General features: G+C 41.4%; 2 protein-coding genes across 2 annotated transcripts; both read right to left on the bottom strand.

Moving 5' to 3' along the window:
* Window positions 1-5520: 5520 nt before the first annotated feature.
* LOC131685742 (uncharacterized) lies at window positions 5521-6471 on the bottom strand. Its single transcript, XM_058969654.1, has one exon. The coding sequence runs from the start codon at window positions 6390-6392 to the stop codon at window positions 5868-5870; it is 525 nt and encodes a 174-aa protein (XP_058825637.1). The 5' UTR covers window positions 6393-6471; the 3' UTR covers window positions 5521-5867.
* Window positions 6472-6571: 100 nt separating this feature from the next.
* LOC131679688 (uncharacterized) lies at window positions 6572-11120 on the bottom strand. Its single transcript, XM_058960425.1, has 2 exons — window positions 6635-11120; window positions 6572-6585 (listed from the first exon to the last, which is right to left on the bottom strand). The coding sequence occupies exons 1-2, from the start codon at window positions 11118-11120 to the stop codon at window positions 6572-6574; spliced, it is 4500 nt and encodes a 1499-aa protein (XP_058816408.1).
* Window positions 11121-19327: the final 8207 nt, after the last annotated feature.

Raw genomic sequence — 19327 nt, 5'->3', positions numbered from 1 at the left:
TGCCCTGACTAGAATACTACAGTTGTGCATAGAAAAATGCCATAAATTATTTGACATTTTCGGACTCACATCCGGCACAAAAGTCTTTGTTTGAGCGCAAGTTAGCAAGCTACGCCAATGGTTGGCTTGTTCGGATGCAGCCCAGGAGCGAATCTTGTGATTTATCCAACTTATCAACAGTGGAAAAACTGGTTCTAGACCAACGAAAGTCAGTCGAAGAAACCAGCTCTAGCCAATTCCGCCCATTCATTTCCAGTAATACCGGAATGACCCGGTACCCATGGAAGGTAGATAGCATTAAGTATTCCATTAATTCGGTGCCTCTTAAATTGATATCTGAGCCGCCCCAAATTATGTGGTGGGCATTTGCATCACTACCGATAATGAGAGAAAACCCATTTCTGCCACAGTAGGATACAACCCTTTTTGAAATCATCAGAAGGTGATGGTTCATTATGCGGCGAGTATGCCGAACTATATACGTATTTTCTGTTTATGTTGTCAACAGTCATATTTACCGAGACAGCACAAATATCGCGAGTTGTGAGGTCGGATACAAGACGTGCGTCAATAGCACTATTCGCAAGTATGCATGAACGAGGCACTTCTCGTGGATTTGTCATGCATTTTTGTTGAAAGTTACGAAGACGGGGTTAAGTAGCTTTCCAATGTAGAAGTTTCCTTTATGGAAAAACGGCTCTTGAACCAAAGCCATGGAAGCCTTTCCTTCCTGCACAAGACGGGATAGATTCATAGTTGCTGTACGTTTATGCTGGAGATTAATTTGTGCTACTCTAACCATATTCGATTACAGCACTACACATTTCATCATCAGCATTTGTTGTACAGCAACTAGAAGATACCAAACACATTGGCTTATAATCGCCTATAGCGAACCCCGAAATGGGTATTAGGGACATGACCATCATTTGAATCCCACGTTTTGCGAAGAAACAAACGTCCACTGTGTCAGAGATTCGCCTAACACAGCAAGGGTAAGACCCACGTGTGCGACTGGCATATTTTAGTCCATTCAGTCCTTGGCACGGAGAATCACCTTCATCTGAGACTCCAGTTTTCAGTCGCTTCTTATGACGTGGGAACAGGAACCCAGTGGATCAATTCTTGGTTATTATACTTTAACCTGCCGGATGCCACATGGCCTAGAAAGATTGTCCGGAGAAAGATAGTAGACTGTTATCAACCTCCTAGTGGACCACAGCCGGTCCACAAGTTAGTTCATGCTGAACGGGTTGAAGGTGTAAATGGCTTGCGTACCCGCGACTCCGCATGGACCAACATGTCTGTTGCAGATTTTGTTGCATTATCAAACGATAATGAATAGAAGCGTGGCAAGCAAACGTGGTAAACATTTATCCACTTTCACTGAATTCTGGGAAAACACAGGAAACGAGAATTCTACTTTTTTTCTAGTAACTGTTGATACGTTGATTGTATTGATCGGATAATTTTCTAACGAGACTTACTTGATACTAGATGGGCAGCTGCTTCTCGAGGCGACTACGCCGAATGGAGTATCCTCATCCACTGGACTCGATCCTGGGCCAATCGCTTCCAGTCGCCCTGAACTTTAAGCACCATCAGGTCCTCCTCAGCAGCACGAAGCCATCGTGTACGCGGCCAGGCATGGGCTCCCTGTTGAATAATGTCTTCGCTTGACGCTCATCCGGCATTCGGAGCACGTGTCCAGCCTACCTCAGCCAACTCATGGTTTATGCGACGCCGCCAGATTTCATTCTCCTGTTTACCACCGAGTATTGTTCGCAGCACCTTACGCTGGAATACTCCGAACGCTGTACGGTCGGCTTCCTTTAACGTCCATGCTTCCTGACCGTATAAAACCACCGGAAGAATCAGGGTCGCATATAGAGCGAATTTCGTAGTCGTATGCAGACTGCGGGACTTAAGCTGGTTACGAAGCCTGCAGTAAGCTCTACTTGAAGCTGCAATATGCCTTTTCACCTCACTGGTAAGGGAGCATTCATAAACCACGTAGACCGAAATTTGAGATTTTTCAACCCCCCTCCCCACTAGTAGATTTTAGAAGACATTTACCAATACCCCCCCCCCCCCCTTCCCCAAAAGTCTACGTAGACTTTTCGAGTTTTTTACATTTGTGGAAAATGTTAATTAGAAAAAGCACTTGAAAAGATTAACTCGAGTAAACACTTTGCTGTAGGAGTTTAACTACATTATTGGAGCCGACTAAATTAATAAAAAAATAAATCAACCCACTTATTATTAAAATCATGACTTTTCCTTGTTAACATGGTGGTTTTAATGTATTTTCATTTTTGAACTTTCAACGGTTAATGCATTTAATGGTCTATACATGTCTGCTAACTAGCGGTGTCTTAGGTGATGATTCACAACTGCAGGATTTTCAGTCGAAATCTTCCTCGAAGAGGAATTTTGGGAGATCGTCTTTAGCACTATCATTTTGTGTTATTCCTATAATATTTTCATGAGTTAAAAAATATATCTGAATATACGCAAGAAACGTTTCCCGTTGTTGTATTGTACAAAAAATACGTAGATTCTAGGTTGAGTGGTCGCCTAAAGAGTAGTTACCTCAATAGTGTACTAGCTTTGAAGTGTCTTCATAAATACATTTAGCTGAATCGACTAGTATGTTGGACACAATACTTTAAATCTTATTTACAATTCGTAATATGAGACTAACAAAAAAAAATCAAAGTCTACGTAGACTTTTGCAAAAATCCCCCCTCCCCCCTCGTAGACAAACGTAGATTTTTGCTAGACCCCCGTCCCCGTCCCCCTACGAGTCTACGTGGTTTATGAACGGCCCCTAACATCGTTATCGCTTGTCACTAGAGTTCCAAGAGGTACATAAATTCATCTACAATTTCGAATATTTTATCATGTGTCACCACTACACTACCACTACCACTACTGGACCCATCACCTTGCTTCAATCCATCCAAGGTTACGAAGGATGTCGAAATTTCATCCGCAACCCTTATACTTGATTTCGATCCATCCATCATTGTACGAATCAGCCGTATTAGTTTCATCGGAAAACCATGTTCTAGCATAATTTGCCATAATTCATTTCGTTTCACTGAATCATACGCCGCCTTGAAATCTGTGAACATATGATGTGTCTGCAAGTTGTACTCCCAGAATTTGTCCCAAGGTAAACATTTGATCCTGCGTTGATCAACCCTCACGAAAGCCGGCTTGGTATTTACCGACGAAGTACTCCTCAAGTGGTCTCAATCTGTTGCTGTTGTGCTCTCCGCTACATGGATTGACTCCCATAGATCGTTCATGTTGAAATCACTCACGTTGATTTCACTAATCCGATATTCCAAATTAATGAGCCCACAGTGTATATGAACGCTGACAATATCTCACAAAACTCGTATCTCATTTTCGTGAGTTTCCTTTCATTTCGGAAACAGGACTTCAGTCAATTGACCGGAATAGTAATCAATGTTGTGCCAACGAAGACTAGGAGACCATAAATTTTGCACAACACTCCTGCTGACTAGTCTCCATCCACAGATTTGCTGTTCAACCATCCGGCTCGCCCGGAAGCATTTTTCTCGCGCAAAACGGAAGCGAACGCCATCAATTTCCTCCCACTCTAGTTTGGAATTTCGGATCTAAGTATAAAATGGAACAAAAAAACTGAAGCGAGAGCCTGAAAGTATGCTAATTAAAAGGTAAACAAGTACCTACCGCGACAGTGGAGCAAAAACTTTGCAAAAATGTAAACCGCATTCCGGCTACAGAGAGGCGTTGTGTCATGGAGTCCGGAATAGTAATGGAAAATGTAGAGACTTCAAAAATAATAGCTGGAATCTCTGCAGGACCGGAACAACCACTAGTTTGCTTTTCCGACGTGTACGGTGGCACGATCAGCGTCCGCTTTATGGCATCACGCTATATAATTTGTAAATTATGAAACCCATCGCCTGGTTGAAGATGGAAGTGGCAACATGTTTTCGCATCTTCACTGGATTTGGCTTGTGGACGTCTTTGGAAAGGGTCATCAACAACCGTTTCTGCTTTGACTACGTCCGGATTGAGTTGTTTGACTTGTTTCACTGAGGTTCAAACCAGACCGGATAGTCTGTTTTTATTATACTGTTTTACGGGGAAGCCCCCGGAAAGTGATTTTAATGGTCGGTAAACGTAATTAAAGCTTCCTTCCGTTGATCCTAGTGCCTTTCGAGAGCCAGCCAACGGCGGCGGGATGGTGTGAGGTGAACTTGCTAGTAAAGCTGGCTTTAGGGATGTTTTTATTTTTGTTGAAAAAATATTTTTGTCTATTACACCTAACATCTGATGAACAGAGTAACTTTTAAGGTCGAGATTGAGTCGGATTATCTTCTATATAGAATGAATGGATTGCAGGAATGTTTGCTGGAGATGTAAGAGCTATCGGTGACACTTTTTGTTTCTGTTCTGTTCACTTTCTGACATGTTCTTGGGGAAGTTTTTTTTTCTTTTGGGCGAAAAAAGGCAAAATTTATTTTTTGTGAAGTAATTAAAAGGCGTAAAAACTTTAGCTCCCTTTTTTGCCTCAACTTTGTATATAACTCCTTGAATTAGGACCAAATTCGGGAATAATTCAAATTTATCAATTTTGATTTTTGTTGGTTCATGTTATCTTCAGATTTTTAGGGTTTTGCACTCTTAATGCTATCCTCGAAAACATTGCACCACAAATTTTTCTTGGGACATCTTTGTAAAGTTTAAGAAATTTAGTGAGTTTTCTTTCTATAAATTAACATAACTAGAAAATTCAGCTCACACATCGCTTGATACCTAAATGATCCCATCGCAAATGCATATAGATTTAATATCGTTGAAAAATACTAGCAAACAATAATTCGAAATTGGTTGGGTTTTTTTTTGGTCTTGCAAGCAATCTGCAGTTACGGCAAACGAGGTTAGATTTATGTCAACCGAGATTATGAACCAGGGCAAGGAACTTACCACAAAGTGTGCCTATCTTTTTTTAACAAGATTGTAATTCTCCGGCTACTTGGTCTGATTTGACATCGTGCCGTTATACTAAATCAGTTATAGCATTCTATAGAGTCATCAAAATAAATTTTGTGCCCAAAGACTACAATACGCCAAACTGTCGAAAGATACTGAGCAATTAGCAGCAGCTAAAAATCCGATTTCGCTTAAAATGAAATGAAAATTTAATGAAAGTAGAAGATAGTTGAAAAAGAAGTTACAGAAACTACTGTGTAACAGTTTATGAGTACCATTCCAAACTGTTTTTAAATATCTCATATCAGAAACTGATTTTTTTTTCTAATTTGGAGAACGAATTAATTTTTGCCAACGGTTTCTACGAAGTGCAATAATTTCGTGAACAACATTTGGTTGTAAAATAAAATAAAAATCTGATATATTAGAATTACACACGATATAAACTACACCAATACCACTAAGTTTGACGCGTTTTACTGAGCTAAGTGAAATCCGCATATACCGAGTGTTCAAACTCTTCGATAGCTGCACGCGCGAGTACGGACCATCAGTGGCCACGGGAAACGTAGTCGGATTTCGGAATGTGACAAAAAATGTAAAACACGCGGTGCTATACGGCAGAAAAATATACGACCTGATCGTGCGGTGGTCTGGAGCCAAGAGACCGTTTATTTTAATCTTCTTTCTAGCTAAGCCTATGAGAGTTGAGATAAATCATATTTCTCTCTTGATCGACACAATGATAAGCACAGATATACATCGATAAATTTTAATTGAACTCTACACACGATGAACAGAAAGTCTAAGCCTAGGTTTATATTAGGATGTATCAATTCCCAACATGCTGCCCCCATTGAAATCAATAGATTTCAATTGCTACTCTCTTCGTTATCTACTGGAACCTGAGCAAGGTCGTTATCCTCAATTGGGAGCAGGCACAATTTAGCGATAGGTCGTCTGATCATTTTTCCACCCACACGAACATCGGCCACTCGCACCAAGCCGTCTGGGCCCGGAATGACGTTGTTGATTCTCCCTAGTCTCCACTGCATTGTCGGAAGATTGTCTTCGCGTACGATCACCATAAGCCCCGGTTTAACAGCGAAACGTTTGTGCCATTTATTTCGATTCTGTAGTGTTGTGATATAGTCGTGGGACCAGCGAGCCCAAAAATGCTGTACCATCTGCGTCTGTCGCTGCCAACGAGAAAGTGTCGTTTCCTTGCGGTCGGTGACGTCAGGTTCGGCGATATCGGTCAACGGGCGACCGACCAAGAAATGTCCTGGAGTAAGAGGTTGTATGTCGGTTGGATCCACTGACATCGGCGTGATTGGCCTCGAGTTGAGCACAGCTTCAATTCGAGTAAGTACTGTACTATATTCCTCGAAGTTCATGTTGGCAGTGCCAGTAATTCGCTTGAGGTGATATTTGGCGGATCGAACCCCGGCCTCCCAAAGGCCGCCAAAATGTGGAGCACTGGGCGGGATCAGATGCCATTCGATGGCCGTTTTTGAACAGAAATCGTCCAACTTGTGCTTAAAGAGCTGGGACTGGAACATGTCGTACATCTCCCTCAACTTGTTTTTGCTACCAACAAAATTAAGGCCATTATCGGAAAATAATTTCGCACATTTACCTCTGCGTGAGATGAATCGTTGCAAGGCCGCGATGAAGGCATCTGCCGTCATATCCCCAACCAGCTCCAGGTGGATTGCTCTGGTTGCGAAACATAGAAACACCGCCACATACACCTTGTACGTGATCGTTGATCGCTTATTATGCTGACGAATGTAGATCGGCCCGCAGAAGTCTACCCCAGCATTCAGGAATGCAAAGCCGCCTTCCAAACGGGACTTTGGCAAATCACCCATCATTTGCTGCATTATTACCGGCTTCGCCTTGAAGCAAGTAACACACCGTCTGAGTACCCATCGTGCTGTGCTGCGGCCGTGTACCAACCAAAACCGACGTTGCAGTATGCTAAGCAGCAACTGTTGAGGAGCGTGAAGGGATTCACTGTGGTAAGCTCGAACAACAGCATGTGTGAACGGATGTCGAGATGGTAGCACCATGGGATGTCGTTGACTCAATGGCATCCACGTCGCATGACGGCTCCGACCGCCAACTCGTAGCACCTTGAACCGTGATTTGTCTGGGAACACAGAATATGTGATAAGTTGACTATTTTTATGGATTACCTTTCCAGCTTCCAGGCAATCGAAATCCTGCGGGAATGCTTCCTTCTGGACGATTCTCGTCAGCGCCATTGTTGCATAATCAAGTTCTCGTATATTCAGATGTCCGTAGCGATGTTCTTTGCGGTCGTCTTGACGAAGATGATCAATAAACCGTAACATTAGCGCCATAACTCGTTGCATTCGGCGATAGTTACTTTCGATGGTGAACAGGGCGAACGTCGTTGGTTCTGTAACTGTGAGACTGATCGAGGGGTTTTTCGTTTCCGGGAGTTGCTCTGGCGGTATGTGTTGGATGCTCGTTGGCCAAGTATTATCGTTTTGGGACAGTAAACTTGCTCCCATCCACCAGAGTGTGCATGCTCGGATTTCGCAAGGCATAAGCCCTCGCGATATTACGTCAGCGGGATTATCATGAGTCCCAATATGTCTCCATTCTATGTTCTTCGTTAGTTCCTGGATTTCAATAACTCGGTTGCTTACGAACGTCATCAGTTTGGTGGGATCAGTTCTTATCCAGGATAGTACTGTGGTGGAATCTGACCAGAGAATGATTCTGGAAAAGGTAATATTTAAATTGTGCGTTATGTTAGAAATCAATCGTGCAAGTACAAGCGCTCCGCAAAGTTCAAGGCGCGGAATAGTCAGTTTAGCGTTCTTGAAGGGTGCGATTCGAGACTTTGAGGTGAGTAAGGCAACTTTGTAGTGACCGTTGTCGTCGATAGAGCGGATGTAGGCACATGCACCGTAGCCCAAATCGGAGGCATCGCAGAAGCCATGTAGTTCCACCTGACGTGGTGGCTGAGATGGCAATACGCCGCGTTGTATCGCTATTTCTCCCATCTGAACAAGTTGATTTCGGAAAGTTACCCACGATTCAGCATAAGTTTCGGCTAAAACTTCATCCCAGTCAACTTCCAGTTTCCACAATTTCTGTAGTCGCACCTTCGCCGCAAAAATTACTGGACCAAGGAGGCCCAACGGGTCATACAACTTTGCTATATCCGAATACACAGATCGCTTTGTTATAGGTCCTGAGTGGAAACTGATCTCGTGCAATTTGGTCAGGAACACATCCCTACGGGGTTGCCAAGTTAACCCCAACGTGCGTGTAGTTTTCTCGTCCTCAAAAAATGCAATCTGCTCTGAATCGGCGTTCGGTACCGACTGTAATAATTCGGGATGGTTAGAAGCCCATTTATGCAACTTGAACCCTCCAGAAGCCATCATCTGAATGAATTCGTTTTGCAATGCTAAAGCCTCGTCAACAGTATCAGCTCCACTCAACAGGTCGTCCACATAAAAATCTTCAGTCCCTGCCTTCGATGCCAAAGGAAACCGTTTGCTCTCATCCTTGCACAATTGCTCCAGCGTCCTCGTGGCCAAAAACGGTGCACAAGCCGTTCCGTACGTAACCGTGGTCAACTGAAAGATCTCCAATGGGTGTCCTTGCTCTATCCGCCAGAAAATTTGCTGATACTTCCAATCTTCGGGTCTAATTTGGATCTGTCGGAACATCTGAGTTATGTCTGCTGTAAACACTACCTTTGGGACACGAAATCTTAGCACGGTATCAGTCAGTTTTCGCTGTAGAACAGGACCAACAAATAAGTGATCATTTAGGGAGGATCCGCTTGTAGTAGCAGCGGATGCGTCGAATACGACTCGCGTCTTCGTGGTGGTGCTCGCGGGGTTGAACACCGCGTGATGGGGCATGAAATATCCTGTAGGACAATGCTGTTTCGGTTTGATCATATGACTCTGCTCTTGATAATCGTTCATGAATGTTCGATACTGATCTCGTAGGTTGGAATCATGCAACAATCGCTTCTCCATCTGCACAAATCTTCGCAACGCCATAGTCTGGCTATCTCCGAGCTTTTGAATAGCTTCTTTTATTGGGAGACCTACTTCATATCGTCCATCTGGAAGTCTCCGGCATGTATCCGAAAAACTTCGCTCTGCTGCTCTTTCTTCTTGAGTCAGTTTACGTGCTTCGGGAAGCGCTTCCATCTCCCAAAATCGATTAATCTGTTCACTTAATGCCTCGTTCGTCATGACTGCACAAAAATTCGTAGAAGTTGACCTTTCTTCTTGCTCGTTCACTACTCCGCCAACAACCCATCCAAAAATCGTTTCTTTGCACCAGAACGTACGATCATTCGTCAACGAAAAAGATTGGCCAGTAAATAATTCGTTGAACACTTGGATTCCCAACAGCATATCGATTCGTCGCGATCGATTGAACATAGGATCTGCCAGTACTACATCCGCTGGGATTCGCTCGGAGTCTATCGGAAATGATCTTAGGGGTAAGTCAGTAGTAACCTTCTTTATTACCAGGAACTCAAGCTTCATTGAAACGTCAGCGTTCACATTAGAGCGGATCGTTGCTCCTACTTTGCTCTTGATTAAATGCGGTGCTCCAGAAACGCCTTCTATGGCAAAATTAACTTTCATCATGCGCAAACGCAACGCGTTGACTAAGTGCGTAGTGATCAAATTGTGCATAGACCCACAGTCGAGAAGAATTCTACAATTAATCGAATTTCCATTTTCGTCTTCGACTAAACCCACTGCTGTGTAAAGAACATATTGACCTTTTCGATTGGTCGTTGATGATACAGTAGCAACGATCGAATTTGTCGATGAAGTGGAAGGTGCAGGGTTCGATCGATTGGATATGTTCGATGAGGTTGACGGTACTGGGTCCAATTCATGCAGTGTAGTGTGGTGACGACGGGCACATTTTCGACAGGAACTGGACTTACACTCCGGTACATGGTGCTTATTACTGAAGCAGTTCAAACAGAGACCCAAACCTTTAACTTTCGAAAAACGTTCTGATTGCGGTAGTCGAAGAAATTGCTCGCATCGACTCAGGTAGTGAGTCCCTTTACAAAGGAAACATGTTGGACTGGACTTGGTTGGAGCTGTGCTGACTGGGAACGATTTGGAGACATTCGACGAGCGATCGCTAAAGTTAGGCTTGGTACGAGAACCTAGACCATGTACAGAGGAGTCCTTGCCGTCTTGTTCAATATTCTCCAAACACCTACAGCGCGACTGGAGGAAATCGAGCAGTTTATCCCAAGACGGTAGCGAATTATCAATTAACTGTAGTTCGAAGTCCTTTCTGGTACGGGAATCCAAACGCGTACAGATAAGGTGAATAAGAAATTGTTCCGACAAAGGTTCAAGTTTTAACTCAAGATTGGATAAGGCACGAATGTTGCGAGTAACATCGTTTATCAAACATCGTAGCGCAGACCCTGACTCACGAATTATTGGTTTTAAGTGGAACAACTGAGCAATGTGCTTTTCGACCAGCAGTTTTTTATTCTCAAATTCACTGCTAAGGGCTTTCCAAAGGGACGCGAAAGTGTCTTCGGACGATTGAATATGGCGGGCGGCACCATCTTGAATGGCTGCCTTCAAATAAAACAATTTCTCACTTTCTGAAAGACCTTCCCGACGCTTTATCAGAGCATTGAACTGACCTTTGAAGGAAATCCAATCCTCCAACTGTCCGTTGAAACGAGGAAGAGGGATGTCTGGTAACTTTGCTTGGGTTTGTTGGGCAGTCGCAACTACAACCTGTGCACTCGTTGGCTTGGGAGGATCAATCGCACGAAGTTTGGTTCGAATAATGTGACGTATCTCATCGAACAGGTCTTCTAACTTCTCACTGGTCATTTGACACGACTGAACCTCATCTTCCTTGATAACGCCATACAACTTAACCTCAGTCTCATGAAACAAAGAACGCATGGCTTCAACCGACTCTAGCTTGTCTTCGAGAATCGACTTGTCTTGCTTCTCGGGATCAAAAGAACGCACAAAGATCAGCATTTTTTCCGAACGTGACTCAATAGAGTCAATCATACGGCTATATGACGTCACCAAAAGCTTCTTCTCGGCCGCCATCTTAGAAGACGCGCAAAATTAAATCTGATCAATATTTTTTAAAACTCCCAGAAATAATTCACCACTTGCACGATTTTACCTGATTTCTAAACCGTACCGATTCCACCTATACCAATCTGAAAGCATGAAAGGCATACATCAGTGATCAAGCCTAGCAACGTGGCGATCCAACTGGCATCGAGTAATTTTTGCACAGCACACCGCTCAAATCTCAACAGCACAATAACTTTTCTTCGCCAACCTTAGTTGGGTCATCACTGTACTATTTTTCATGTGTTTCATAGATCAGCGTCTCTTCTTATTTTTTAGCACTCATTGTCCATCCAGCACATTTATAGACGTGCATTGTTCGTAGCACGCATCACACAAATTTGTCCAACGTTCATGCACTGATTCCGTTCTCCGAAATCCACGTTCCTCGTGGTCACTTCACAAAAATGTTCTACCTTTCTTCACCGGCGCGATCCGGTTCGAAGGACCACTTTCATGTTCAAACTCTTCGATAGCTGCACGCGCGAGTACGGACCATCAGTGGCCACGGGAAACGTAGTCGGATTTCGGAATGTGACAAAAAATGTAAAACACGCGGTGCTATACGGCAGAAAAATATACGACCTGATCGTGCGGTGGTCTGGAGCCAAGAGACCGTTTATTTTAATCTTCTTTCTAGCTAAGCCTATGAGAGTTGAGATAAATCATATTTCTCTCTTGATCGACACAATGATAAGCACAGATATACATCGATAAATTTTAATTGAACTCTACACACGATGAACAGAAAGTCTAAGCCTAGGTTTATATTAGGATGTATCAATTCCCAACACCGAGGATTCGTTTGTCTTTTTAGTTTGACCATGCATTGTTGATATAAAATTATGACAATCTGCGAAAACCAAATAACAATATGCCAATAAATTTCAACTGTTAAAATTATGCATTGTTTACGATTTCAACACGAAGATGGCTTTAAACGAATTTATCAATCTCTATTTTTAAACTACGGGACTTACAAAAGAGTTATTTTTAACATATTGAGCCAGAGCAGTACCACATTCTTGATGTGATGAAACTGGATACAATGTGGCCTGAGAAATGCCATATTTTGCTTTACAATAAATATTCCTTTTCGCGAACAGAAGGCTTTGAAATTAATCAATACTGTGTTGGCGAATCCCTCTTCAAAAATTTAGAATCAAGATGATCATTTTTAAAGCTTCGTATTTCTTACTGCAGGATAAGGAATAAAGACTTTGGTAGGTCGAGTATATGTCGCCGTGACTTATAGTTTATCTTTGCGCTTGATATTAATCTGATTTAACTGGAACTGAAATCAGCAGCTCGAGAATATTCTATTTGTGATCGGTATATTAATCCAAGAATGCTCATCGAAATACTTTTTGAAAAAAAAAAATGAACATTGAGGCGCTCTCTTCTTTTGAAGTTTTCATGGCGCCAGTAGTGCAGACAGTCAGTATGATTTTATGCGCCTATCCTCATCGCGGGGCCCCTGAAATCCCGGGGCTCCTGGCCTGGCCCCATTATGCCCATGCATGAAGACGGTACTGATGACTTATACCTAATTGGCACAATGAACAGTTGAATTTTAAATAAAGTTTTTGTCGCTTTATTTCACTTGAACCTGGTTCAAAAATTATAAACAAATAATTGTTAATACTAGTCGTACAGAATATCTTACCTTTAAGAAATTATAATAAATTTTTAAGTTCAGTTCACAAGAGACTGCAGGCTTGTAGTTTTCGGACCATATTTCGAAGAGGCAGACGTAAATCGCCACTTTGAAGCCGCCATTTTGCATTTCACTGATTTTTACAAAGTCATGAATAATAAACGTAGACCATCAAAATCGGAAGCATTTCATGTAATTCCATGTAGTGGTGCCTAACGACTGGTTTATCGTTTATCTTCGGATGTGAAACTCTCATACACGAAAAAAAATTGTTCCCAAAATCGTGATTAAAGTGCCATGAATTCTGGAACAATCTAGTTTTTACGTTACGAAAACAGGACCATGACCAAAAATCATGGCTTTTATAATTATGTTCAATTTCCCTTCAGTAACGCCCTCATAACGCTTTCATTAGTGGAAATATTTCGTTTTGTTTTGTGAACTTCAGTCACGGTTTTCGCCAAGTTCACTAGTTCACAACTTTATGAACATTATTCATAAAACCAAAGGTTGACTCATGATTTTTTCATAGTTATAGGAATAATAGTTCACAAAATCAAAATATTCTGGCTATTTTTGCGTGATACCCAGTATTATAGTCACAATTTACCATTCGTTTTAATGAAATAGTTCACGAAATAATAAAGTATTATTCATGTATTCGTGAACTGGTTCATGATTCTTAACATATTAGTTGGAGAATTGGTTCATGATTCCTAATATATTAGTTGCGATCCAATATACGTGCTCGTGAAATAATTCACGAAATCATAAAATATTATTCATGTATTCGTGAACTGGTTCATGATACCTAGTTTAATAGTCACAACTTATCATTCGTTTTCGTGTAAAAGTTCACGAAATCATGAAATATTATTCATGTATTCGTGAACTGGTTCATGATACCTAGTTTAATAGACACAACTTATCATTAGTTCACGAAATCATAAAATTATTCATGTATTCGTGAATTGGTTCATGATTCCTAGTACATGATTTACGAACTATCTAGTATCTATTTGCGTGCTTGTTATATTTAGAAGATATCCCTAACCATTTACAATTTCATGCAACGTTGTAATGAATTGTTGTAATTTTACGTGAACTCTATCACAAAAGTTGGAGAATTATTCGTGGAATCATTTTTGTTCCATTCACTTTTTTATAAAATACCCAGCTGCTAGCGACTTACTGGGCCTACCTATTACTTTAGGTACGAGCAGTAGATATAAAAAAATATTACAACCTCGAACATCGTTATTCATTTGATAAGGTTCATTGTGATGTCCGGACAGAAAACGAAAACTGCAGTGAGAACCCCATATAGTGTGCGTGATATAGTTCACATAACCAGATATCGCGAATAAGTCTTATTTTAATGATTCAGTTCATATTGTCACGTCATTCCGAGTAAAAAAACCATAGGTAACCAAAAAATAATCGATCACGATAAGGCGAAGAGAATTTACGATTACCATAATAAAACTGCTGATATCATGAACATTAGTTACATTACTCTTTGAAAGTAAGCTCTAAAATAAAATATGATAGCATGAACAGAAACTACGAAAATCGTGACTAAAATCCTGAAATCATGAACACAAATCACACAACTAGTGACAAAAATATCTAAAATCGTGACCAAGATCCTGCAATCATTAACATGAATTGCTCTATTCATGACTAAAATATCACGATAACATGAACAGAAGTTACAAAAATCGCGACTAAGATCCTGAAACCATGAACATGAATCACACAACTCGTGACAAAAATATTTAAAATCGTGACAAAAATCCTGAAATCATGAACATGAACCACTCTACTCATGACTAAAATATCACGATAACGTGAATGGAAATTACGAGCATCGCGACTAAGATCTTGAAATCATGAACAACGTTTGACTGTCGACTGTGTATTCCCAAATCAAGAACAAGATTCCCAACAAAAAATAAACATGTCTAGGGAACAACAACAGTAACCCAACAAAACATTCTAATGTAACGCCATGTATATATTCGGGGCGAACTGAGTTTTAGAAAACACAAATAGTTTCATGAAAATTATTATTCATAATTTCAGGAACTTGGTCACGGTTTTCGTAAATCGTTCAGTTCACGAAATCGTGATCTTTTGACAATGAATTTATGAACGAATTTTTTTCCGTGACTGCTGTCTATATTTCTCCTGTAAAGCAACTTGACTGCAATATCATGCAACTTCACATGGATGCTGTGAATAACGCTTCTTCACAGGTTGGCTCAGATGGCGTGATGATTATCCTTGGTGATTTCAATCAACCAGGGCTGTGCTGCATGCCCAAGTGAGTGTTAATGCTGTAGTTGCCCTCTACAAGCGACTACTACTGAACTGTGTTGAGACTTCAGTGCCTAAATGTCAGCCTCCTAACAACAGCTGGTCGGCCATCTATGGAAGCTGTCCTTCAATGTCAGCTTCCTTCTTCAGATAGGCCATCTAGTGTTGGTACTGGTTGTTTCAACCGGCTAAGAATTACACTACGGACTTCCTGTTCCGGTGGTAAAAACCCACCTAACAGGGAACCCAAATTCCATAGTGTTATGCGACCGGTGCTATGGTTAAAATTATTGAGGGGTTTAAAATATTCTTAATGGCAAACGAAGCTTTTAGCGGCTGTGGTCCACTTGGAGGTTGATAACGGTCTATTATCTTTATCCGGACGAAACCAGCCTGGAGGCCGTGTGAAGTATTACAACCAAGAATTGATCCACTGGGTTCCTGTTCCTTGGTCGTAAGAGGCGACTGAAAACAGAAGTTCTCAAGTCAAGGTGTTTCTCCGTGCCGAGGACTGAATGGCTGGCAGGACTAAAATATGCCAGTCGCGAACGGAGTGTCGTGGGTCTTACCCTCACTGTGTTAAGCGAATCTCTGATACAGTGGACGTTTGTTTCATCGCAAATCGTGGGATCCAAATGATGGTCATGTCTCTAATACCCATTTCGGGGTTCGCTTTAGGCGATTATAAACCAACGTGTTTGGTATCTTCTAGTTGCTGTACAACAAATGCTGATGATGTAGTGCCGTAATCGAGTATGGTTAGAGTAGCACAAATTAATCTTCAGCATAAGCGTACATCAACTATGAATCTATCTCGCCTTGTGCAGGAAGGAAAAGCTTCCATAGCTTGATTCAAGAACCATATTTCCAAAAAGGAAACTTCTATGTTGGAAAGCTACTGTACCCTGTAATCGCAGCTTTCAAAAAAAATGGCATGACGAATCCACGTGAAATGCCTCACTATTGACGCATGTCTTATATCCGACCTCACAACTCGCGATATTTGTGCTGTCACGGTAAATATGATTGTTGACAACATAAACAAGAAATACTTCCATTGTTCAGCTTATTTGCCGCATAATGAATCATCCCCCTCTGATGATTTCAAAAGGGTTGCTTCCTACTGATGCAGAAATAGGTTTCCTCTCATAATCGGCAGTGATGCAAATGTCCAACACATAATTTGGGGCAGCTCAGATATAAATTTGAGAGGTACCGAATTAATGGACTACTTAAGTAGTACAAATCTGCATATACGTAATGCAGGAAAGCGCCCAACATTTGCACGAGCAAGCAGAGAAGAAGCGTTAGATGTAACTCTCTGCTCGGACAGTATTACGCATGAGTTGACAAACTGGCTCGTATCAAACGAGCTCGAAACGTCGTTATCTGATCATAAGTACATCGTCTTTGATCATTAAAACGTCGCACTAGATAACGTCACATATCGTAATCCCAAATCTACGAGCTGGGACCTCTACGAAGAGGGCTTGGCGACTAGGTTTCATGGGTATCTTGCGACGATTGAATCTCCAAGTGACTTGAATGATGTCATGGACAAAACAAGCTCACTCATAGTAGCAGCATACCATGAGGCTTGTTCGCTTCTAGAGGAACACCTTGGTGGAATTGCGAACTTGTTCGACTCAAAAAGTTATGTAGAAGAGCTTGGAATCGCAGACGCAGGGACGGGTCGGATGCCTTTAAGTTGGCTCGCAAAGCATACAGAAATGCTCTTCGATCCTCTGAGCGAAGTAGATAGAAAAGCCTCTCAAGTCTCAACGAGACTAGTAGATTAAATAAGTTATTTTCGAAATCGAAAGACTTTCATGTCAGTTCGATTAGAACTGCTAATGGTGAATACTCGTCTGACGAAGATGTAGTACTCAACTCTCTTTTTGACACACACTTTCCAAGCTGTACGGAGCCATCACTGACAACTGGCTCTGAGTTCTTTTCCGGAACTTCTGATTCTTGACTGATTGTGACAACCGAATCGATCAAATGGGCGATTGAAAGTTTTGCTCCGTATAAGTCTCCGGGAAAGGATGGAATCATTCCAGTTCTACTACAAAAATAATTTGAATACTTCAAGCATATTTTGAAAAAGATTCTTACTTGTAGTCTAGCAAAAGGATACAGTCCATTAGCGTGGCGGGAAACAACTGTCAAATTCATTCCCAAATGCAACCTTATGAGGAGGCAAAGAGCTTTAGAGCAGTTTGACCTCCTTCCTTCTCAAATCAGTGGAACGTTTAATCGACCACTACATTCGGGATGTTAGCTTGGGCGAGCACCCGCTGCATGGAATGCAACATGCATATCAGCGGGGGAAGTCTACTAGCACCCTGTTACACAATATTGTCTACAACATTGAAAAAGCTTTTTCACAAAAGCAATCAAGTTTAGGAGTTTTTCTCGATATTGAAGGTGCTTTTGATAACGTGTCTTCCGAATCCATTTTGGAAGCAGCACGAGGTCATGGAGTCATATATCACGAACTGGATACACGCAATGCTTAGCAACCGGCATCTGTGCTCATCGTTAGGACAAGTAGATATAAGGAAACTGAGTATCTGCGGATGTCCTCAAGGTGGTGTACTGTCACTACTTCTAGGGGCCGTACACAAATGACGTAGCTTTTTTTCGGCGATTTTTGACCCCTCCCTCCCCCCTCGTAGCATTTGGTCACAAAATTCTAACCTCTCCCTCGTAAATAACGTAGCATTTACCTACCCCCTCCTCCTAGTCCCATGCAAAGCGGCCGGGGATGAAAATACATATGTTTTTCCATTATTTTAAATACATGTCCTTTTAAAATGTTTGACGACTTTTATCAATATTTTCATTATAACAGCAAATTGCGTGGAAAATAAGGCCACTTCTTGACAAATATAGTGTTGATAGTTTTGTTTTGAATTTTATATGTCAAGGGGAGTATGCAGAGAAGTTCCCTCAGTTCACAATCCTGCAGCTGCCAATGATTCTGAGAAGCATACGTTCATCTAAATTACTAAATTTTGTTTAGTTGAATCCGAAGTCAAAATTTAATTCAGCTTCCAAACTAAGTCTACTAGTTAGCAACATTAGCTAACTAATGTAGCAAGTTAAATCCGCATACAAAATCATTTCGTTTTTTTACGAACTTGTAATTCCGCGAATTTACCTCATGAAAAACCGCATCAACCGAATTTACCTCATGAAAAACCGCATGAATTTAAATTTACTTCTCTTGGGAATGGAGTATCATTAAATTGTTGTCTGTAAACAATGGGTCTTAAACTTAATGCTACGTCGCACAACTTTTGACCCTACCCTCCCCCTCGTCACACTTCGTCACAAATTTGGTATACCCTCCCTACCCCCCAAAATGCTACGTCATTTATGCATGGCCCCCTATGGAACCTCCGTTGCCGATGGCTTGTTGAGGAAACTTAATGAGTTTGGGTTTCCGACGAATTGTTTCGTCGATGATCATCATATAATGATCACCGGTATTTGCATTAACACACTTTTTGATTTGATGCAACAAGCCTTATGTGTTGTTGAGCAATGGTGTCTTCATGTTAGGCTATCAGTTAATCCAAATAAAACATCAATGGTGCTTTTCACGCAACGAAGGATGCAGTTTTTTTGACACTGAAATTATTATCGCAGTTTGGCGTATTTTGCAAACTACTGCTCAAACTAAAACTTTTCTATGGGATGTGAGTCAGAAAATGTCAAAGAATTTGTTGCATTTTTTCAAGCTGGACATTGCAAACTCAATTATCACATGGCTACTATTCAGCGTGCAGAGAATTATTCATGCGATCTTTGTGAATCCGATTACAGAACTTCATATCATTCGATATGTAACTGCCCTGCAATAATGCTATTGCGTGTCCTTATTTCTGGCACTTCTTATATAGATATACCTGTTTATAGGGAGCTGAAACTCAAGGATAAGCTCTTAACCTTAACCTAGAGCTATTGAGTTTGTTGGGAAATTCTGAAAACCAAGCCGATCACAGAGAAAATGCAGCAGCATTTTTATGGTATCGACGATCGATCTTTGAAATTTCTGGCGATAAAAGGGTTATGAACTGAACCATGGCTACTAAAAATCACGAGAATGTTTATAAATCGATATCAGATTAAGCCGTATTTGAATGACAATATCTCGTCAAGGGTGTTGTCGTTCCGTCATCACAATATCCCT

This window comes from Topomyia yanbarensis, chromosome 2 (genome assembly GCF_030247195.1).
Source record: "Topomyia yanbarensis strain Yona2022 chromosome 2, ASM3024719v1, whole genome shotgun sequence".
NCBI lineage: Eukaryota > Metazoa > Arthropoda > Insecta > Diptera > Culicidae > Topomyia > Topomyia yanbarensis.
Note: the sequence above shows the minus strand (reverse complement) of the source record. Positions and strands in the feature narration are given on the sequence as shown.